The sequence below is a fragment of the Hyla sarda genome, chromosome 4 (genome assembly GCF_029499605.1).
Source record: "Hyla sarda isolate aHylSar1 chromosome 4, aHylSar1.hap1, whole genome shotgun sequence".
In the NCBI taxonomy this organism is placed as follows: Eukaryota; Metazoa; Chordata; class Amphibia; order Anura; family Hylidae; genus Hyla; species Hyla sarda.
Genome location: NC_079192.1, coordinates 327891025 through 327914747, shown reverse-complemented (window position 1 = coordinate 327914747; position 23723 = coordinate 327891025). Strand labels below are relative to the sequence as shown.

Below are 23723 nucleotides of genomic sequence, written 5' to 3'. Positions count from 1 at the left end.
AGACTTAAAACTGTGGAATTTAGATTGTGAGCAGCAGAACCCATGTGAGTAATGACAAGCTTTGTAAAGTGCTGTGGAATATGTTGGCGCTGTATAAAAGAATTACTATTTCTGTCAGCCATTTCTGTTCCTCTGCCTCTCTCTGCCCTCTAGTTTTCGGAATCACCACAACAGGTTATGGAGTTGCCAGTCCGGCAGTTCTCCTGTGTCCCCTGCAGAGGAGGAGCCGCAGTACAGCCTCCTCAGTGTATTAGTAGTGTACACGACGATTTGAATTCCGAGGCCTAGTGTGCGGGGTGCAGAGTGGCCTCTAGGTGGCGGAGCACGGCTCTGGACTGGAGCTCCGCAGTCCTCATGTTTATTCATTGCTGGTGACTGGAGACAAAGTAGCGAATCAATGCTGTGGTGTATAAGACGGATGGCAGTTCTGTTCTCCATAACGTTATGTGGCGTCAATAATGTCTCCCTGTGGCAGGCTTTATGCCTCTTTCGTCCAGTCACTCATGGTGCTGGGGCTCCCCAGGACAGGCCGCACCCGGCCGCCATGTTCATTTTGTGTACCTCTTGCACTAGCACTGCTTGGTGAGAGGACACAAGTGTATCGTGAGGTGGGGGCGAATGACCTTCTGAGTCATGGTGAGGGAGGAGGAGGAGGGGAGGTGGCCTGTCGGAGGGGTAGAAGCCGCTGTATAAGGAGCAGCACACTGCCATGTTCTCTCAGCTGGTTCACACCGCCATTGCCTGTGGGCCGGGAACTTGCCATATTTACAGCGGCCAGCAGGGGGTGCACACAAAGCCTGTACTTTACATATTACATTGAAGCGCGTCCTGTGATTGTATAGAGCGCCCCCTACTGCCGACGTCTAGCACACAATGGCTTCCCTATGTATTCTCCTAATGCAGCGATCACTTCAGCCATCGTGTTCCCCTTTATAATGTATGTGGCAAAGGCTGTCAATCATCGTGATCCTAGGCTCGTCCAGTCAGCTATGCGAGCGGAGCCATAGTGGGGCCAGCCTATGCTAAGTACCCCAGCTTTGTGCAGTGCCCCCAGTGCCCGGCCTGCAGTATTACCCCTCCCCCACCACACACACACACACACACACCAGCAGGCTAGCCTCCCGAGCAGCCAACTACCCCGGCGCAGACTGCAGCCTCCCCTCCCCCACGCAGGCTCCGCACGCCTCCCGTCCTCTTCCAGGAGAGCAGCAGTGGCCGCAGCGTGCAGTGCGGGGGGAGCAGGCCAGTGGACCGGGCCTAGCGCCGTGTGATGAGGGGCAGGCGCACGGTAAGGCCGGGGCTCACGGCTCCATCTTCCATGTGTATTAGGGCACACTGGACTTTTTCCTGGGCGCCTTATTTATTGCATGCAGTTTGTATGTGGGTGCGCTTGGCGGCTGCACGTTACCGCATGCGTTGTTGTGCACGTAACCTGCGCTCCCTGTTTACATAATACGGGGGGGGGGGGACACAAAGCCGGTTCCCGGGATTAACCCTGGCATTGCCGGATCCGTGTACACTCTGCATCCCCCGGCGGGGCTCACATGGTGGTGTTGGGGGAGGGCACACCGAGGTCCCCGGCACACCGAGCTGCTGCAGCCGCCTCCTCCTCCTCCTCACCCCCGGCAGTGAGCGCTCACCGGCAGACATTGTAGGCCTCTGCCCGCCGCCTCCTGCCGCTGGTGGCTGCCATTTTGGCCGGAGGACGTGATTGCACTTGGTAGGTGTGAGTGAATGGAGCTGCCTCCGTGCCCATCATTGGAGGGGGCAGCCATTGTATGTTTAGCAGGACTACCTGCCATTGTTCACTGCTGCCTTGTGCTGATCTTTGTGTTTTGTGTCTAGGTCAGTGCCTGCACAGGATGGATGAAGCCTGTAATCTAGGCAGGCTCAACAGTGCTGCTGGATACTACAACTCCATAGAGGCCAATGCCCCCTATAAAAGGTGCCTGGAGCCACGCACTCGCTGCAACACACCATTGACTTCTACCCTGCAAAATACCCCAGGATATGGGCAGGATTCCTCTTCCCATTACATTCCTCTACAAAGGCTCCAAGACCTCGCCTCTATGATGGATATAGAAGACTTGAACGGATCACATGAAATGGAAAGACCCGAAGCCAATTCCCAATCGTATTTCTATAATTGTAATGAGCCGGCGATTCAGGCCGCCAGACCGGATCCCAACCATGGCTATGCAGACGCTCCTTTAAAGTTCAATAAACCTGTAAAAAATGGAATGCACCCTTTGGATTCTTACCATCACATGGACCCTGAATATGGCATGGAGCATCTAAATTATAATCTAGAGGAATCTGGATTTGGCATGGAATTGCCTGCGTATGGACAGCAGTCTTCATCAGTAGAAAGTATTGGGGAAACTGACACCAAGATAAGCACCGCTCCAGGCTTTGATACTGAATTAGCGGATTTGGTTCCCTTAGATTGGGGAGAAGATGGTGAAAATCCACTGCAGAGTAAGGACATGGAGAGAAAAACTTCTTTTTTAGCAATGATTCAAGACCCAGAAATTCCTAATGGGGCCCATGCCAGTGCATTATCAGACAGCCTTTTAGCTCCCGCTCAATTGGATAAGCTTGGTGGCCAAGGTCCACTTTCTTTGCACGGAGATGAATCAATGTCTCTAGATGAAGATCTAGAAGTTTCTGAAGAAAACCATGAACTTTCTCCTGGGAACTTGGATTTACAAGATGTAAGCAAAGTCTGGTATTTTCAGAGGGTTTAACAATTGGTTACTTGGCGGATTATTACCATGGTGCAAAACTAACATGTCCAGTGTTTAAAACTAAGCAAAAAGATTTTCTTTTAAGGGTTGTCTTGTCGATCAGCTGTCAGAGTTGCAAAGACCCAGCAAACAGCTGTATGGGGAAGATAAGGCCAGCTTTGTGTAGTAAGACATGGTAGACTGGCATTGTTGTGATGGTACATCCCTTTTCAAGGGTTTTGTAACCATCTTAGTTATTCAGCTATTGCTTAGGTATCATGATGATAGAAAGTCAGTGTGCTTTGTAGGTGTCATGACACTAAGGGTTTATACTTACTGTATCCATAAGTGGTGGTGCTTGGCCTGGGACCATCACCGGCTGCTAGAGTAATATCTCTTTAAGGTTTGAGACATCTATTTTTTTTTTATTTTTTTACAAATTTAAAGGTATTATCTGGTGGTTAAAAATGAATGGCTTGTCTTCAGTATTGGCTAAATGGGGGACTGGCATCCACCAAGACCTATTGATAAGAGACTGTAGCACTTTAAGGGGTAATCCATCAAACCCATTTTGGTGTCCAGACTGTTTAACAAAAAACAGCCTTTACTTATATCCCTCAGCCTCCGATATCTACCACCCAGCCTCTATCACCGTACAGAGTCTCTGCTGAACTTCACTTCCTGGAGTTGCAGGCAGAAAATGAAGTTACCCTTCATCCAATCACTGGCCACCGGTTTACTGCCTTGGCTAGTGATTGGCTGAACGGCAGTGTGACTTAGGCTTCTTTCACACTACAAAATTCTCCATTTTTAAACATCCGTATGAAGTTCCGTCTGTAAACCAGCTGAAATTGGCAGTAAAAAAATCCTATACGTCCGTTAAAAAATCCCATTATAGTCTATGGGATTTTCTAATAGCCGTTTGAATCCGTTATTGATAATGGACGTTATTTTGTGACAGAAGATAGTAACGGGAGAAATAGTCATTAACTATTTCTCCCGTTACTATCTTCTGTCACAAAATAACGTCCGTTATCAATAACGGATTCAAACGAATATTAGAAAATCCCATAGACTATAATGGGATTTTCTAACGGACGTATAGGATTTTGTTACTGCCGTTTTCAGACGGAACTTTATACGGATGTTTAAAAACGGAGAATTTTGTAGTGTGAAAGAAGGTGTCTGCATCTCTAGAGAGAAAAGATCGCAGAGACTGGTACTAGTTATTGGGAGCCAATGGCCCATAAAAACACTTTTAATCCACAAGCAAAACCAGCAGCGCTTTATTTACATGTAAACGTGCCGTAAGGGTAAACCTTCAGATTATTTGTATAAAATTATCTGCAGAACAAATGTGCACAGAATTGTGTGGATTTCCTCTTGCAGATTTTGGTGTGGTTAGGTGGGTGCGCTGAAACAAAATCTGCAGCAGTACTTTGACTCTCTATGGCAGGAGAATGAAACTTTGTACAGCCTGTTACTGGCTCTGTACTGTATTCCATTATTGTTTTTACCTGCAAAATTAGCAGACATTGACTCCTGTATGAATTAACCCTTAGGACACCAGTTTTATGCTGCCACCTATATTTTTTCTCATTTAAAGGGGTTATATGGTCAAAACTGTTTTTAACCTATGTGCCCAGGCTTGCAATTAATACAAAAAAAGCTTTTACATACCTCCCTTACTCCCCGCCAAGTTCCGGTGTTAGGTGGTCCCGTCTGCGGCTGCTGACACTCAGGTTCTCATGGCTGCAGATCGTAGCTTCTGCAGCTGACGTAGCACACAGTGCTGCGTAGCCAATCGCTAGCAGAGGCGGGACACTGCTGTGGCCTGTTATTGGCTGAGCGGCACTGTGTGATTGTCTGTCTGCAGCCGAAGACGGGACCACCTGTCACCGGAGCCTGATAGGGAGCTACGAATAATCTTTTTATTTTATTTGCATGCCTAGGCACATAAGGTTAAAGTTTTGGCTGGGTAACTTCTTTAAGGCATTTAGTGAAAGGTTTTGCGACAATGTCATCTCCAAAAATCAAGGACAGACCGCAGGTCTAATTCAAATTACACAATAATGGTGAGCCCTGATGTTGCCAGAGTGAGTCATTACCAGGTTTAACGCTACATAACTAGGTGGAACACCTTAAATAAATAGGGGTTTCTTACAATGTTTGGATGCCCTCCCGTTCCCTTACAGTATGGTAGTGAGGCCAAAGTAGTCATCAAGGCACGTGGCATCCTAAAGCAGTCACGGTGCACTGAGGTGTAATCACACCTACTCAGGCATGATTGACAGCTCCAGTACAGCCGACATCACCTAGAAGTTGCTTTTTGCCATGGATATTGCTGTCTGGGCCTGCGCAAGCTTTCAGTAAAAGGCGATGACGTAGCTGTCAATCCTGCATGAGTTGGGTGTGACGTATTTCAGAATGCCATATGCCCCAATGACTGTTTGGTCTTTATTACCATACAGAGCAGGACTTGGTTAAAACTATTTTTTTTACACTAAGGACTACAGACAGGAAGACATCTAGACATGATAAAAAAAATTAAAAAAAAACTTTATTCCATATAACTTGTTGCCTCCATTTACACTATGTAAAATCTGATGACAGGCTCCCTTGAAACCCTAAAAAATGAATTTAACTGATTTCATTTACCCGCAGAAAACTTCCGCAATGACCATATTTTAAACGCAAATATAAGCCATCTTGGCTACTCGTTTCAAGATGCTCTAAATCATTGATTTCATTTTTCAAAGAATGGAATAAGTATCCATAATGTTCAACCTTTCCTCTCTATCTTATGCCCTTCAAATTGATAATTGTAATTCTGTTCTTAAAGGAGTACTCTAGTGCAGACTACTCCTACTCCGTCCTGCCCGGGCTGCAAAATAAATGAAAATGAACCATCACTCACCTCCCTGGGTTCCCGCGGAGCGCCACTACAGCTGATCGGTCCTCCGGTCCATCTCCTTCACACTTCCGTGTGAACGAAGCGTCACATGGTGCTCAGCCTATTATGGGCCGAGGCTGAACATCGCGACGGCCGGCGATAGGCTGAGCGCCATGTGACTGCCCGGAAGTATGAAGGAGATGCACCGGAGGACCGATCAGCTGTAGTGGCGCTTCGCGGGACCCCAGGGAGGTGAGTGATGGTTCATTTTCATTTATTTTGCAGCCCGGGCAGGACGGAGCAGGAATACTCTGCACCAGAGTACTCCTTTAAGTGTTGATTCAATTTTCTTGACATTCATTATTAGTTTAAAGGGGTATTCCAGGCCAAAACTTTTTTTTATATATCAACTGGCTCCGGAAAGTTAAACAGATTTGTAAATTACTTCTATTAAAAAATCTTAATCCTTCCAATATTTATTAGCTTCTGAAGTTGAGTTGTTGTTTTCTGTCTAACTGCTCTCTGATGACTCGCGTCCCGGGAGCTGTGCAGTTCCTATGGGGATATTCTCCCATCATGCACAGCTCCCAGAACATGACATCATCATTGAGCAGTTAGACAGAAAACTTCAGAAGCTAATAACTATTGGGAGGATTAAGACTTTTTTAATAGAAGTAATTTACAAATCTGTTTAACTTTCCGGAGCCGATATAGATAGATAGCTATATATATTTTTGCCTGGAATACCCCTTTAACCCCTTAAGGACGCAGCCCTTTTGGGCCTTAAGGACGCAGACAATTTTATTTTTCCGTTTTCATTTTTTCCTCCTCGCCTTCAAAAAAATCATAACTCTTATATTTTCATCCACAGACTAGTATGAGGGCTTGTTTTTTGCGCGACCAGTTGTCTGTTGTAATGCCATCACTCACTTTACCATAAAATGTATGGCGCAACTAAAAAAAATACTACTTGTGTGGGGAAATTAAAAAGAAAACCGCAATGTTGCTAATTTTGGAAGGTTTCGTTTTCACGCTGTGCAAATTACGGTAAAAATGACGTGTTCTTTATTCTTTGGGTCAATACGATTAAAATTATACCCATGATAACATACTTTTCTATTACTGTTGCGCATAAAAAAAAAATCACAAACTTTTTAACCAAATTAGTACATTTAAAATCCCCCTATTTTGAAGACCTATAAGGGCCTATAAGTATGAGGGCTCATTTTTTGCGCCGTGATCTGTACTTTTTATTGATACCATATTTGCTTATATAAAACTTTTAATACATTTTTTTTTTTTTTTTGGAATAAAATGTTATAAAAAAAAAAAGCAGCTATTTTGGACTTTTTTTTTTATGTCCACGCCCTCCATTAACATTTTATTTTAATAGTTCAGATATTTTTGCACGTGGCGATACCAAATATGTATATAAAATATTTTAACACTTTTTGGGGGTGAAATGGGGAAAATGTAACATTAACGTTTTTATTGGGGGAGGGTGTTTTTCACTTTTTTTTTAACTTTTTTGTTTTTACACTTTAATAGTCCCCATAGGGGACTATTTATAGCAACCATTCAATTGCTAATCCTGTTCAGTGCTATATATAGGACATAGCACTGATCAGCATTATCGGTCATCTTCTGCTCTGGTCTGCGGGAAGGCAAATCAGAGCAGAAGACTCCCGGAAGGCAGCGGAGCCAGGTGAGGGGACCTCCGTCTGCCGTGCTGGATGATCGGATCGCCGCGGCAGCGCTGCGGGCAATCCGATCATCCATTTTAGTGACCGCGATGCTGCGGATGCCGTGATCTGTATTGATCACGGCATCTGAGGGGTTAATGGCGGACATCTGCGGGATCGCGGGTGTCCGCCATTACCGCCGGGTCCCTGGCTGTGATCAACAGCCGGGACCTGCCGCGCATGATCCGGACATCGCGCCGATGCCCGCGGTTATGCTTAAGACATAAATGTATGTCCTGGTGCTGTAAATACCACCTCACCAGGACGTACATTTACATCCTTCGTTAAGGGGTTAAATACTTTTGATTGTCTGCAATGTTTCCTATATATTGGATATTGATCTTGATCTTCTCAAAGTGCAAAGATAACAAAGGCATCTCCCCTGCAGGGCCAGATCTATTTAGGTTGTTATTAGACATCTATCTAAAAAAAAAAAAAAACACTAGACCTTTTAAAATTTAGAAAATAGGGCCACAGTTACGATTTAAATATGTTCTGATACGCTACTGACAAAGCATATACAAAATAGAGCGACGGTGTACGGTGGAGGTATGAGGAGATTACTATATTTGCCCACAATTTATGGAACTCATTGCGAAAGAGTGGTAAATTTTGCGCAAAAGTGGTAAACTGCTTCTACCATAAACAAATGATACACGTCCCCCATTAGGTACAAAACCCTTTCTCCAAATTGTTAGTTTGTGTTCTACAGCTTCTGTTAGTAAAAGATGGACTTCTAATCTGCTTAGAAGGTGGCACAGCAGAGAAGAGAGAGGCTGATAAGAACCCCAACAGAATGTTCTTTGACGGACAGAAGCTGTAGAACAAACTAAACTTCATAAATATGTATGGAGAAAGTAATTGGAGGATGTTCATAATGGGTGGTGTAGGTGAACGATTATCTGTATGTGCAGCAAATGTATTAAATGGTGCAGGGTATGTGATCAATATGGTGCTAGCGTGCAATTTTCTGAAATTACACTTTAGTACACCGCTATGTATGGATCTTCTCTGCATCTTTTTAACCCGTTGCGCAAAAACTTTATTAACCCCTTAACGCATCTTCTGAGGTATGACGCCCGCTCAGCAGGTGAGCGCGCATCATACCCGGTGGGTCCTGGTTGCTATAAGCAACCAGGACCCGTAGCTAAATCCGGACACCGCCGATCGTGCTGATGTCCGGTATTCACTATTTAGACGCGGCGATCAAAGTTGATCGCCACGTCTAAAGTGAAAGTAAAAGCCTCCCGGCAGCTCAGTCGGGCTGATTGGGACCATCGTGGTAAAATTGCGATGTCCCGATTAGCTAGTACGCAGCAGAAGGGTGCCTTACCTACCTCCTGCGCGTCCGTTCGGCGATTGATTGCTCAAAGCCTGAAATCCAGGCTTGAGCAATCAACCGCCGATAACACTAATCCCTGCCATTGAATGCAATGGCAGTGATCAGTGTTAGAGATGAGCGAACTTACAGTAAATTCTTTTCGTCACGAACTTCTCGGCTCGGCAGTTGAGGACTTATACTGCATAAATTAGTTCAGCTTTCAGGTGCTCCCGTGGGCTGGAAAAGGTGGATACAGTCCTAGGAGACTCTTTCCTAGGACTGTATCCACCTTTTCCAGCCCACCGGAGCACCTGAAGGCTGAACTAATTTATGCAGGAAAAGTCATCAACTGCCGAGCTGAGAAGTTTGTGACGTGATCGAATTTACTGTAAGTTCGCTCATCTCTAATCGGTGTATTGAATCAATGTACTGCATGTTATAGTCCCCTATGGGAGCTACAACATTGCCAAAAAAGTGAAAAAAAAGTTAATAAAGATCATTTAACCCCTTCCCCAATAAGTTTGAATCAGCCCTTTTTTCCCCAATAAAAAAAAAAAAACTGTGTAAATAAAAATAAACATATGTGGTATCGCTGCGTGCATAAATGTCCGAACTATAAAAATAAATCGTTAATTAAACCGCATGTTCAATGGTGTGTGTGCAAACAGTCCAAAATAACGTAGTTTTGGTGACTTAGTTTTTTATTCATTTTTTATGGTAAAAAATAAATAAAAAAGTCCGATCAAAACAAAAATGGTACCGATAAAAAAACTTGAGATCACGGCGCAAAAATGAGCGCTCATACCACTCCGTACATGGAGAAATAAAAAAGTTATAGGGGTCAGAAGATGACAATTTTAAACTTATAAATTTTCCTGCATGTAGTTATGATTTTTTTCAGAAGTACGACAAAATCAAACCTATATAATTAGGGTATCATTTTAACCGTATGGACCTACAGAATAAAGATGATGTGTCCTTTTTACCGAAAAATTTACTGCATAGAAACGGAAGCCCCCCAAATTTTTGTCTCACAATTTTTTTTTTTCCCGTTTCACCATAGATTTTGGGGTAAAATGTCTGATGTCGTTACAAAGTAGAATTGGTGGCGCAGAAAAATAAGCAATCAAATAAATTTTTAGGTGCAAAATTGAAAGTGTTATTTTTAGAAGGTGATGGAAAAAACGAAAATGCTAAAACTGAAAAACCCTCTGTCCTTAAAGGGGTTCTCCGCCCCTAGACATCTTATCCCCTATCCAAAGGATAGGGGATACGATGTCATATCGCCGCGGTGCCGCTGCTGGGGAGCCCCGAGATCCCCACTGCGGCACTGCGCTATCATTAAAGCACAGAGCGAGTTCGCTCTGCACGTAATGACGCGCAATACAGGGGCCTGAGCATCGTTACGTCACGGCTCTGCCCCTCGTTACGTCACGGGCCGCCCCTTTCAATACAAGTCTATGGGAGGGGGCGCCGCGATCGTCACGCCCCCTGCCATAGACTTGCATTAAGGGGACGAGCCGTGATGTCATGAGGGGCGGAGCCATGACTTCACGCAACTCCGCCCCCTGTATCGCCCGTCATTATGCACAGAGCGAACTCGCTCTGTGCTTTAATGATAGCGCAGTGCCGCACTGGGGATCTCGGGGCTCCCCAGCAGCGGCACCGCGGCGATCTGACATCTTATCCCCTATCCTTTGGATAGGGGATAAGATGTTTAGGGGCGGAGTACCCCTTTAAGGGGTTAAAATACAATTCACTGGCAGTTTTGTAAGGCTGGGTCCACACTACGTTTTGTCCCATACGGGAGCGCATACGGCAGGGGGGAGCTAAACGCTCGCGCTCCCGTATATGACCGTATGCGCTCCCGTATGTCATTCATTTCAATGAGCCGACCGGAGTGAGACGTTCGGTCCGGTCGGCTCATTTTTGCGCCGTATGCACTTTTACAACCGGACCTAAAACCGTGGTTGACCACAGTTTTAGGTCCGGTTGTAAAAGCGCATACGGCGCAAAAATGAGCCGACCGGACCGAACGTTTCACTCCGGTCGGCTCATTGAAATGAATGACATACGGGAGCGCATACGGTCACATACGGGAGTGCGAGCTTTTAGCTCCCCCCTGCCGTATGCGCTCCCGTATGGGACAAAACGTAGTGTGGACCCAGCCTAAGCTGGGTCTGGGCTGGTGTATGTTTGTAGTGTATTTGAGGGCTTTGCTACAAACTTGGCAAAATTTGCACAAATTTTGGGACTTTTCTAAACCAAAAAAGGCTCTAAACCTGTTTATAAGCCTCCACCTTTGTTTTTATTTTTGCCAGAATAAAAGGAAAAAAGGCTTTTCTTAGGGTATGAGCACACTGCGTTTCTGACTAATACAAAGCTGTTGTGGTTTTTGCGAAATTTCCAGGACTGGAGTTTAGTATTGCATTCTACAGGAGCAACCCTTTTTTTTTAGTGCAGTTGCTCCAGAAAATGTATCACTTGTGAATAGGTTGTTTGTTAGGTGCAGTGTGAGCAAAGTATTGTTGAAAGGGATACTCCGATGGAAAACAATTTTTATTTTTATTTTTTTTAATCAACTGGTGCCAGAGAGTTAAACAGATTTGTAAATTCTATTTAAAAATCGAAATCCTTCCAGTACTTATCAGCTGCTGTATAATACAGAGGAAGTTACTTTCTTTTTGAATTTCTTTTCTGTCTGACCACAGTGCTCTCTGCTGACACCTTTTATCCATGTCAGTAACTGTCCAGAGCAGGAACAAATCCCCATAGCAAACCTATCCTGCTCTGGACAGTTCCTGACATGGACAGAGGTGTCAGACAGAATATCAAAAAGAACTTCCTCTATATTAAACAGCAGCTGATAAGTACTGGAAGGATTAAGATTTTTAAATAGAAGTCATTTACTTTCTGGCACCTGTTGATTAAAAAAAAAAAAAAAAAGTTTTCCACTGGAGTACCCCTAGACATCTTATCCCCTATCCAAAGGAAAGGGGATAAGATGTCTGATCGGGGGGGGGGGGTCCCGCCACTGGGGACCCCTGCAATATAGCATGCAGCACCCACCAGTTTCTGGTCCGGAAGTGCTGGAGGGTCTTGGTCCCGACCATGACTCCTCCCCCACCCGTGTGACCTCACGCCCCGTCCCCTCAATGCAAGTCTATGGGAGGGGGCGTGACGGCCATAGGATGTCTAGGGGTGGAGTACCCCTTTAAGTCAGGACTACTCATGAGCTGCAGGCCCCTCCAGCTGCTTTCTGCACAGTTATAGAAGACTGTCACTTAGCAGTGGGTTGACAGGATTAGCCTGCAGCTGAAGGATGTGGAAACTCTAGAGAGCGCGCATATCTTTGAGAGGACTCCAGGCCCAAACACTTGGCTTGTGCAGGGTCTGATAACTTGATTTTATAAAAATGCCATCATATTAATGTTGTGCCACATTGCTGAAATCTTGGTGTCACTACTTTATGCTGCCCACAGAGTGGCACAGACATGGTGACAGAATTTTGCCTTGGGACGTGAACATGGTGTGACATGGCTTGATTGTAGACTCTATTTATTGGCTCGAGCGTGTAGTTTTTTTTTTTTTTTTTTACCTGCATTATTGATCCTCTAGATAGAAACTAGCCTTAGAATTCAAGGCGTTTTCCAGGGCTTCACTATTGATTGCCTGTCGGATTGAAGTGGTTGGAAAGACGATCAGTAAAGTTCCAGAAGACTTAACCTAGGAACAAGTACTGAGGCCATGTTCACACGGCAGAATGTTTGTGAGGAATGCTTTATGAATCTTGCTGTTCATATGGCAGAATTTCCATGCCAGATGTTTCCACCATTCCACCATGTGAATATAGCTTAGGTGTTAAATGGGGTACTGCTTTGAAAAGTGACTTATCCCCTTTCCACAGGATAGGGGATAAGTGTAATATCACTGGGAAACCCCAACCCCCCCATGATCTCCTGAATGGGCCCCGGCTCTCTGAGAGGAGTGTGTGCTGGGGTCGGCAGAAGTTGCATTAATTCTCTGTAGAAGCGTGGAAGAGACCCGAAAGCTGTACTTGAGTATCTCTGGTGCTCCCTTAGAAATTTATATGGACCACTTGTCCACTCCAGCACGCGCTCCTGTCAGAAAGCCAGGTCGTGTTCAGGATAGGGGAAAAGTTACTTTTCGTTGCAGTACCCCTTTAAACTGGCCCACTCTCTCTGTTGGGTTTTCTGAGGTTACTGAAACAGTCTTTTAGAAATTTGCATAGGTTCTATTTTGGTGGGTGAATGACAGAATGGTTGGAGCTTAGTAAAGAATCCTGAGGCAGGATTTCAAAATCTTTAGGGGGTTGGAGGCTTTGTTGCAGCCTTTTTGTCTTAAGCTGGATTTACATGAGCATAATATGGGAGGGTTTTAGCTTTCATATTAAGGCTGCAAGTCCCGGCTCAACCACCGGTCACTTGACCTGAACTGACAGTGTCATAGATCACTATGATGCTGTTAGATTGGATGATTAAACCCACGAACTGAAAAAACCTGGTTGACTATGAATTTCAGACTGAATCCAAAGTCAGGTGCTCCGAACATAAACCAAGCATTGCTTCTCGACCTTTTGGCTAAGATCAAGTGTAGTATTTGTAATCAGTTTTATTGGTGGATCAGGCACCACTGATGTATGACTGGTGAGGATGGGTGCTGCATGGAAGGGGCAGGTGTCCCGGGGCTGGTTTAGAAGGAATCAGCTCAACAGCTATCCTGATGTGACCTGCTTTCTTCGGGTCTCACCATGAGGCTGGGAAGGTGCAGAGCGCTACCATCACCGCTAGCGGGGTCCCTGTGCCCACTAGCGGTGTCACAAGAATGCAGAGCGCGGCTCTGTTCCCCGTCCCTGTCAGCTCTCGGGGTACGGGAACAGATTTAAAAGCCTCGCGCGCAGCTAACGTAGTACTGCGCAGGCGCAGTATTGCGCAAATAGCTCCTAGCGCTGCCTACGTTAGCACTACGCTATTTGCGTAGTGCTGCGCGCGAGGCTTTTAAATCTGTTCCCTTACCCTGAGAGCTGACAGGGACGGGGAACAGAGCCGCGCTCGGCATTCTTGTGACACCGCTAGTGGGCACAGGGACCCCGCTAGCGGTGATGGTAGCGCTCGGCATTCTTGTGACACTGCTAGTGGGCACAGGGACCCCGCTAGCGGTGATGGTAGCGCTCGGCATTCTTGTGACACCGCTAGTGGGCACAGGGACCCCACTAGCAGTGATGGTAGCGCTCGCGGGGGGCACATTTGACACCGCCAGTGGGCACAGGGACCCCGCTCGTGGGGGGAGGGGGGGGGGACAGGCGGTAATACTGTGATACCGCGATAATAAAAAAAATACCGTGATATTCATTTTAGGCCATACCGCCCAGCACTAGGCTCACTGAGTGGAAGCACTGGCACCATATCGCTACACCTTGTGGCACTCACCTCTAAATTCCCGGCCTTCTGGCTAGGATCAGAAAAACTTTTATAGATCCGGCCGGATGTCCTGGCAGTAAACTTGCACACATTCTCATTTTGTTTTCTTTTTGTTCACTGTGTCACTTTTTGCGTGCTGTGTCCTCCGGATTTGTCAGGATGTGGTAGCCCTTCTCTATGTCCCTCCTGGCGGTCTAGGGGAGGTGTGTGTGGCCATCCGGTTCCGCACCTCCCTGCAAAAACCCCGGGTACTCCTGCATGGGCAGGGTACCGACTGTTAACGGCTCTGCGGGATGATGGTCACGCACAAGGGATGGCTGATGGCCACGGGAAAATAAAGGGCAACTACTTCCTGCTGATTCTCTTTTTGGCTGTACTTGCTGTGGACATGTCAAAAACTGTTTAAAGAAAAGCCACGAAAATAGAAGCCATTCACAGGATAGGAGATAGCTATTTGACTGAACCAGTGCTCTCTTAGCTCTCTTTCAATGGGACTTAAAAACATAGCTGGGTTCAGTGCTCAGCTGCAGTGTTTGGAAGTCCCATAGCTTTTTGTGTGTGTGTGTATTTTTTACAGAATATTTTCCAAGGCATATGTTTATTGGACTGAATTGACCCTTAACGACATAAATGTACATGAGGTGGTACACCAGGACGTACATTTATGTCGTATACATAACCGTGAGCATCGGAGCGATGCTCGGGTCATGCGCGGCAGGTCTCGGCTGCTGATAGCAGCCAGGGACCCGGTGGTAATGGCGGACGTCCGCGATCACGCAGATGTCTGCCGTTAACCCCTCTAATGCCGTGATCAATACAGATCACGGCATCTGCAGTATTGCGGTCTATAAAATGGATGATCGGATCGCCCGCAGCATTGCCGTGGCGATCCGATCATCCAGAACGGCAGACCGAGGTCCCCTCACCTGTCTCCGCTGCCTTCCACGGGGCTTCTGCTCTGGTCTGCGATCGAGCAGACCAGAGCAGAAGTTGAGCGATAATACTGATCAGTGCTATGCCATATGCATAGCACTGAACAGTATTAGCAATTCAATGATTGCTATAAATAGTCCCCTATGGGGATTGTTAAAGTGTAAAAATAAAAGTAAAATAAGTTTTAAAAAGATAAAAAAAATAATAATAATAATTTGAAAAACACCCCTCCCCCAATAAAAACACATTGTCCCATTTTCCCTATTTCGCCCCCAAAAAGTGTAAAAAAAATAATAATAATAATAAAAAAATATATATTTTAATGTACACATTTGGTATTGTCGCGTGCGTAAATATGCGAACTATTAAATTAGAATGTTAATTATACCGAACGGTGTAAACGTGAAAAAAAGGCCAAAATTTGCTGCCTTTTTATAACATTTTATTCAAAAATTGATAAAAAAATGTATTAAAAGTTTTATATGAGCAAATATGGTATCAATAAAAAGTACAGATCATGAGCCCTCATACCGCCGCTTATACGGAAAAAAGAAGAATTTATAGGTCTTCAAATTAGGGGGATTTTAAACGTACTAATTCGGTTAAAAAGTTTGCGATGCTTTTTTTTTTTTTAAAGCGCAACAGTAATAGAAAAGTATGTTGTCATGGGTATCATTTTAATGGTATTGACCCAAAGAATAAAGAACACATGTCATTTTTACCGTAAATTGTACGGCGTGAAAACGAAACCTTCCAAAATTAGCAAAATTGTGGTTTTCTTTTTAATTTCCCCACACAAATAGTATTTTTTTTGCTTGCGTCAAACATTTTATGGTAAAGTGAGTGATGGCATTACAACGGACAACTGGTCGCGCAAAAAAGAAGCCCTTATACTAGTCTGTGGATGAAAATGTAAAAGAGTGTTATGAGTCCTTAAGGCCCAAATGGTCTGAGTCCTTAAGGGATTAACCCTTTAACGACGCAGGACGTATATTTACGTCCTGCGCCGGCTCCCGCGATATGAAGCGGGGTCGCTCTGCGACCCCGCATCACATCGCGTCAGTCCCAACGCTCATCAACGGCCGGGACCCGCGGCTAATACCACACATCGCCGATCGTGGCGATGTGCGGTATTAACCCTTTAGAAGCGGCGGTCAAAGCTGACCGCAGCTTCTAAAGCGAAAGGGAAAGTACCCCGGCTAGTCAGTCGGGCCGTTCGGGACCGCCGTGGTGAAATCGCGGCGTCCCGAACAGCTTGCAGGACAGCGGGAGGGCCCTTACCTGCCTCCTCTGTGTCCGATCGACGAATGACTGCTCCGTGCCTGAGATCCAGGCAGGAGCAGTCAAGCGCCGATAACGCTGATCACAGGCGTGTTAATACACGCCTGTGATCAGGATGAGAGATCAGTGTGTGCAGTGTTATAGGTCCCTATGGGACCTATAACACTGCAAAAAAAAAAAGTAAAAAAAAGTGTTAATAAAGGTCATTTAACCCCTTCCCTAATAAAAGTTTGAATCACCCCCGCTTTTCCCATAAAAAAAATAAAACGTGGTATCGCCGCGTGCGTAAATGTCCGAACTATAAAAATATATCATTAATTAAACCGCACGGTCAATGGCGTACGCGAAAAAAAATTCCAAACAAATGAATAAAAAGTGATCAAAAAGTCCGATCAAAACAAAAATGAGACCGATAAAAACTTCAGATCATGGCGCAAAAAATGAGCCCTCATACCGCCCTGTACGTTGAAAAATAAAAAAGTTATAGGGATCAGAAGAGGACATTTTTAAACGTATACATTTTCCTGCATGTAGTTATGATTTTTTCCAGAAGTGCGACAAAATCAAACCTATATAAGTAGGGTATCATTTTAACCGTATGGACCTACAGAATAATGTGTCATTTTTACCGAAATATGTACTGCGTAGAAACGGAAGCCCCCAAAAGTTACAAAATGGCGTTTTTTCTTCGATTTTGTCGCACAATGATTTTTTTTTTCCGTTTCGTCTGAATTTTTGGGTAAAATGACTGATGTCACTGCAAAGTAGAATTGGTGACGCAAAAAATAAGCCATCATATGGATTTTTAGGTGGAAAATTGAAAGGGTTATGATTTTTAAAAGGTAAGGAGGAAGAAACGAAAGTGCAAAAACGGAAAAACCCTGAGTCCTTAAGGGGTTAAAGGGGTATTCCAGGAAAAAAAAACTCAACTTCAGCAGCTCATAAGTACTGAATGGATTAAGATTTTTTAATATAAGTAATTTACAAATCTGTTTAACTTTCTGGAGCCAATTGAGATTTTATATATATATATATATATATATATATATATATATATATATATATATATATATATATATTCTCAATTCTCTCTCTCTCTCTCTCTATATATATATATATATATATATATATATATATATATATATATATATATATATATATGTATGTGTGTGTGTGTGTTTTTTTTTTTCCTGGATAACCCCTTTTAAAAAGCACTAAAATGTTTGTTAAAATGCAGCAGTATAGGGTCTGACCTGTATCACTTGTTTTATGCTGGCAAGCCACTGATATTCTTTAGCCCAGTATCCTTCCCTTTCATGTTCTACCTACATCTAGTCATGCAAAACTAACATGTTTTATAAGTGCTAGGACAATATACATCATACAGCTGTGAAGCATGCAAGTTCAGTTCAGTACACAGAAGTCGGCAGAGGATTATAGAACTTATTGCTGACACAAATGCCGGCAAGTAGACAATAATATCAAGTTATAACAGCTCAGACAATTTACACCAGCAACTTGTGGAGCTATACGATGAGAGGATGTCGAGTCAGGTAGTTTAACCCCTTAAGGACCAGGCCAATTTTCACTGTAGGACCTTAGCGTTTTTTGCACATCTGACCACTTTCACTTTAAGCATTAATAACTCTGGGATGCTTTTACCTATCATTCTGATTCCGAGATTGTTTTTTCGTGACATATTCTACTTTGTTAGTGGTAAAATTTTGTCGATACTTGCACCATTTCTTAGTGAAAAATTGAAAAATTTGCATTTTTCTAACTTTGAAGCTCTCTGCTTGTAAGGAAAATAGACATACCAAATAAATTATATTTCATTTCACATATACAATATGTCTACTTTAGGTTTGCATCATAAAGTTGACATGTTTTTACTTTTGGACGACATTAGAGGGCTCCAAAGTTCAGCAGCAAATTTTCAAATTTTTCACCAAATTTTCAAAATCGGAATTTTTCATGGACCAGTTCAGGTTTGAAGGGCCTTCATATTAGAAATACTCCACAAATGACCCCATTATAAAAACTACACCCCTCAAAGTATTCAAAATGACATTCAGTAAGTGTGTTAACCCTTTAGATGTTTCACAGGAATAGCAGCAAAGTGAAGGAAAAAATATAAAATCTTAATTTTTTACACTTGCGTATTCTTGCAGACCCAGTTTTTGAATTTTTACAAGAGGTAAAAGGAAAAAAATCCTCTCAAAATTTGTAACCCAATTTCTCTTGAGTAAGAAAATACCTCATATGTGTATGTCAAGTGTTCGACGGGCTCTGTAGAGGGCTCATAAGGGAGGGAGCGACAATGGGATTTTGGAGAGTGAGTTTTTCTGAAATGGTTTCTGGGGGGCATGTCACATTTAGGAAGCCCCTATGGTGCCAGAACAGCAAGAAAAAAAAAACACATGGCATACTAATTTGGAAACTACACCCCTCAGGGAATGTAACAAGGGGTACAGGGAGCCTTAACACCCCACAGGTAGTTCACGACTTTTTGTTTAAAGTCAGATGTGTAAATGAAGAAAGAAAATTTTTTCACTAAAATGCTGGTTTTTCCCCAAATTTTAAATTTTTACTAGGGGTAATAGGAGAAAATTACCCTCAAAATTTGTAACCCCATGTGTGGACGTCAAGAGCTCTGCTGGTGCACTACAATGCTCAGAAGAGAAGGAGCGCCATTAAGCTTTTGAAAAGGGAATTTGTTTGGAATGGAAGTCAGGGGCCATGTGTGTTTACAAAGCCCCCTGTGGTGCCAGAACAGTGGACCCCCCACATGTGACCCCACTTTGGAAACTACACCCCTCACAGAATATAGTAAGTGGTGCAGTGAGTATATACACCCCACTGGCGTTTAACATATCTTTGGAACAGTGGGCTGTGCAAATGGAAAATTACAATTTTCATTTTCACGGACCACTGTTCCAAAAATCTGTCCGACCCCTGTGGGGCGTAAATGCTCACTGTACCCCTTATTACATTACATGAGGGGTGTAGTTTCCAAAATGGGGTCACATGTGGGTATTTATATTTTTGCATTTATGTCAAAACGGCTGTAAAATCAGCCACCCCTGTGCAAATCACCAATTTAGGCCTCAAATGTACATAGTGCACTCTCACTCCTGAGCCTTGTTGTGCCGCCGCCGAGCATTTTACGCCCACATATGGGGTATTTCTATACTCTGTACAAATTTTGGGGGTCTTTTTTTCCTTTTACCTCTTGTGAAAATAAAAAAGTAAAGGACAACCCTAGCATGTTAGTGTAAAAAAATTTTTTTTTTACACTAACAGGCTGGTGTAGACCCCAACATTTCTTTTTCATAAGGGGTAAAAGGAGAAAAAGCCCCCCAAAATTTGTAGTGCAATTTCTCCCGAGTACGGAAATACCCCATATGTGGCCGTAAACGGTTTCCTTGAAATGCGACAGGGCTCCGAAGTGAGAGCACCATGCGCATTTGAGGACTAAATTAGGGATTGCATAGGGGTGGACATAGGGGTATTGTACGCCAGTGATTCCCAAACAGGGTGCCTCCAGCTGTTGCTAAACTCCCAGCATACCTGGACAGTCAGTGGGTGTCCGGAAATGCTGGGAGTTGTTGTTTTGCAACAGTTGGAGGCTCCGTTTTGGAAACACTGCTGTACGATACGTTTTCATTTTTATTGGAGGGGGCAGTGTAAGGGGGTGTATATGTAGTGTTTTACTCTTTATTTTGTATTAGTGTAGTGTAGTGTAGTGTTTTTAGGGTACATTCACACTGGCGGCGGTTTACAGTGAGCTTACTGCTAGGAGTGCATGCTGGGAGTTGTACTTTTGCAACAGCTGGCAGCACGCTGGTTGGAAAACCTTCAGTAAGGTTCTGTTACCTAACTCAGTATTTACCAGCCAGTGTGCCTCCAGCTGTTGCAAAACTACAACTCCCAGCATGTACTGATCGCCGAAGGGCATGCTGGGAGGTGTAGTTATGCAACAGCTGGAGGTACGCAACTACAACTCCCAGCATGCCGAGACAGCTGTTGGCTGTTTGGGCATGCTGGGATTTGCAGTTTTGCAACATCTGTAGGGCTACAATTTAGAGATCTCCAAACTGTGGACCTCCAGCTGTTGCAAAACTACAGATCCCAGCATGCCCAGACAGCAAACTGCCAGTGATCTCCAAACTGGGGCCCTCCAGCTGTTGCAAAACTACAAATCCCTGCATGCCCTAACAGCTGTCTGAGCATGCTGGGAGTTGTAGTTTTGCAATATCTGAAGGGTTACAGTTTAGAGACCACCGTATAGTGGTCTCAAACTGTACCCTCCAGATGTTGCTAGGCAACTTACCGGCTTCCGTTGGATCCAAGGAGCCAGCCGCACGACATCGCCGGACTCCGATCTCCTCCACCGATGGTTGCCCGAAGCCTCGCCTGCGGGGTAAGTGGACGTCGGCGCCGGTCCTCTGTCGGTTGCCCGTTCTGCCTTGCCTATTGTGGGTGGGCAGAACGGGGAAACCGAAAGTAAAGCCCCCCCCCACCCCCGATCTGCTATTGGTGGTCGTGTCTAGACCACCAATAGCAGGGATAGGAGGGGTGGAACCCCTGCCACCTCACTCCTATCAGTTCAGGGGGATCGTGGGTGTCTTGGACAACCACGATCCCCGTTATATTCCGGGTCACCATAGACCCGTAATGACCCAGAATCGTGCAAATTGCAAGTGTGAATTCACTTGCGATTTGCAGCGATCGCCGACATGGGGGGGGGGTCTGATGACCCCCCCTGGGCATTTGCACAGGGTGCCTGCTGATCGATATCAGCAGTCACCCCCGTCCGTTCCCCGCCCGGTGTGCGTCAGGGACCGAAATTCCCACGGACGTACAGGTACGCCCGTGGTACTAAAGTACCAGGGTGCAAAGGCGTACCTGTACGCCCTTGGTCCTTAACCCCTTAATGACCAAGGGCGTACAGGTACGCCTTTGCTCCCTGGTATTTAAGGACCAAGGGCGTACCTGTTAGGGATCGACCCATTATCGGTATGGCCGATAATCACGATTTTGGGCATTATCGGCAATTATCTTGCCGATAAACCGATAATGCCCCCGCCGCACCGCACCCCCGACCCACCGCACCGCGTCGCACCCCCCACCGTGATGCTGGGCGGTATACCGGTATGGATTTTTGCCCATACCGCTATACCGGTCGGGCCCCTCCCCCACCCTCCGAGTCAATAAAAAAATTAAACTTACCCGTAATGGGGGTGGTCCGGGCCATCCATCCTTCCTTCCTGTAGTGCGTTCCGGGTGAAGAGTGAACCGGTCCGGGCTGTCCTTCTTCTCCGGCGGTCATCTTCTCCACTCCGGGCAGGCTCCGGCCTAGTACACTGCATAGACGTCGCTACTCTGTGAAGTCAGGTGCGTCACTGCGCAGCGGTGTCTATGCAGCGTAGTAGGCCGGAGCCTGCCCGGAGTGGAGAAGATGACCGCCGGAGAAGGACAGCCCGGACCGGTTCACCCGGATCGCCCCCCGACACTAAAGGAACGATGGATGGATGGCCCGGACCACCCTGACAGGTAGGGGGAGAGAAGCGGGTGGCGGCGGTGGCCTATGGCCCCGCAAAAGCCACTGCAGATTATTGATTTAAAGCGCCCGCTTTAAATCAATGATCTGCAGCAGTGTCGCAGGGGGTTAAATAGCCGATAACTTATACCGGAATATCGCTATAAGTTATCGGCTATCGGCCCTAACCTGCACAGATTATCGGTATCGGCCCTAAAAAAACGATATCTGTCGATCCCTAGTACCTGTACGCCCGTGGGAATTTTGGTCCCTGCCGGGCGGGGACCGGACCGGGGTGACTGCTGATATCTATCAGCAGGCACCCCGCACAAATGCCCAGGGGGGGGGGTCATCAGACCCCCTCATGTCGGCGATCAGCGCAAATCGCAAGAGAATTCACACTTGCGATTTGCGCGATTCCGGGTCATTAATGGTCTATGGTGACCCGGAATAATAGGGGGATCGCGGGTGTCTAAGACACCCACAATCCCCCTGAAGAGAGAGGAGTGAGGTGGCAGGGGTGCCACCCCTCCTATCCCTGCGATTGGTGGTCTAGACGCGACCACCAATAGCAGATCAGGGGCGGGGGGGGGTAACTTTTGTTTTCCCCGTTCTGCCCACCCACAATAGGCGGGGCAGAACGGGGAAATGACAGAGGACCGGTGCCGGAGTCCACTTACCGATCTGTGGAGGCTGCGGGCGACGATCGGTGTCGGAGATCAGCGGGCGGCGATGTCGTGCAGCAGGCTCCCTGGATCCGACGGAAGCCAGTAAGTTGCCTAGCAACATCGGGAGGGCTGCAGTCCGAGACCACTATATAGTGGTCTCTATACTGTAGCACTCCAGATGTTGCAAAACTACAACTCCCAGCATGCCCAGACAGCTGTTTGGGCATGCTGGGAGTTGTAGTTTTGCAACAGCTGGTGGGCTACAGTTTGAGACCACAGGGTACATTCACACGGGCAAGCTTACAGTAAGTTTTCTGCTTCAAGTATGAGCTGCGGCAAATTTTTCGCCGCAGCGCAAACTCCTAGCAGGGAACTCACTGTAAACCTCCGCCAGTTAACCCCTTAAGGACGCAGGACGTAAATGTACGTCCTGGTGAGGTGGTACTTAACGCACCAGGACGTACATTTACGTCCTAAGCAAAACCGCGGGCATCGGAGCGATGCCCGTGTCATGCGTGGCTGATCCCGGCTGCTGATCGCAGCCAGGGACCCGCCGGCAATGGCCGATGCCCGCGATCTCGCGGGCGTCCGCCATTAACCCCTCAGGTGCCGGGATCAATACAGATCCCGGCATCTGCGGCAGTTCGCCATTTAAATGAACGATCGGATCACCCGCAGCGCTGCTGCGGGGATCCGATCATTCATAACGCCGCACGGAGGTCCCCTCTCCTTCCTCCGTGCGGCTCCCGGCGTCTCCTGCTCTGGTCTGTGATCGAGCAGACCAGAGCAGGAGATGACCGATAATACTGATTTGTTCTATGTCCTATACATAGAACAGATCAGTATTAGCAATCATGGTATTGCTATGAATAGTCCCCTATGGGGACTATTCAAGTGTAAAAAAAAATGTAAAAGTAAAAAAAAAGTGAAAAATCCCCTCCCCCAATAAAAAAGTAAAACGTCCGTTTTTTCCTATTTTATCCCCAAAAAGCGTAAAAAACATTTTTTATAGACATATTTGGTATCGCCGCGTGCGTAAATGTCCGAACTATTAAAATAAAATGTTAATGATCCCGTACGGTGAACGGCGTGAACGAAAAAAAATAAAAAAGTCCAAAATTCCTACTTTTTTAATACATTTTATAAAAAAAATAATTATAAAAAATGTATTAAAAG

At 45.6% G+C, this 23723-nt stretch overlaps 1 protein-coding gene and 1 non-coding gene across 3 annotated transcripts in view; both read left to right on the top strand.

Annotated features, from left to right (window-relative positions):
- Positions 1-712: 712 nt before the first annotated feature.
- Positions 713-23723, top strand: part of NSD1 (nuclear receptor binding SET domain protein 1) — a 124427-nt gene continuing 101416 nt past the window's right edge. Inside the window, exons 1-2 of one of the 2 annotated variants that reach the window (XM_056575029.1) lie at positions 713-1288; positions 1846-2714. In XM_056575029.1, coding sequence (XP_056431004.1) covers positions 1863-2714 — 852 coding nt within the window. In that variant the 5' untranslated portion in view covers positions 713-1288; positions 1846-1862. Of the gene's footprint in view, positions 1289-1323; positions 1721-1845; positions 2715-23723 lie in introns of those variants that run through there. The other variant, XM_056575030.1, reaches the window with a different exon arrangement.
- LOC130267960 (U2 spliceosomal RNA) lies at positions 13264-13451 on the top strand. Its single transcript, XR_008843351.1, has one exon. It is a non-coding gene; the product is annotated as a U2 spliceosomal RNA (small nuclear RNA).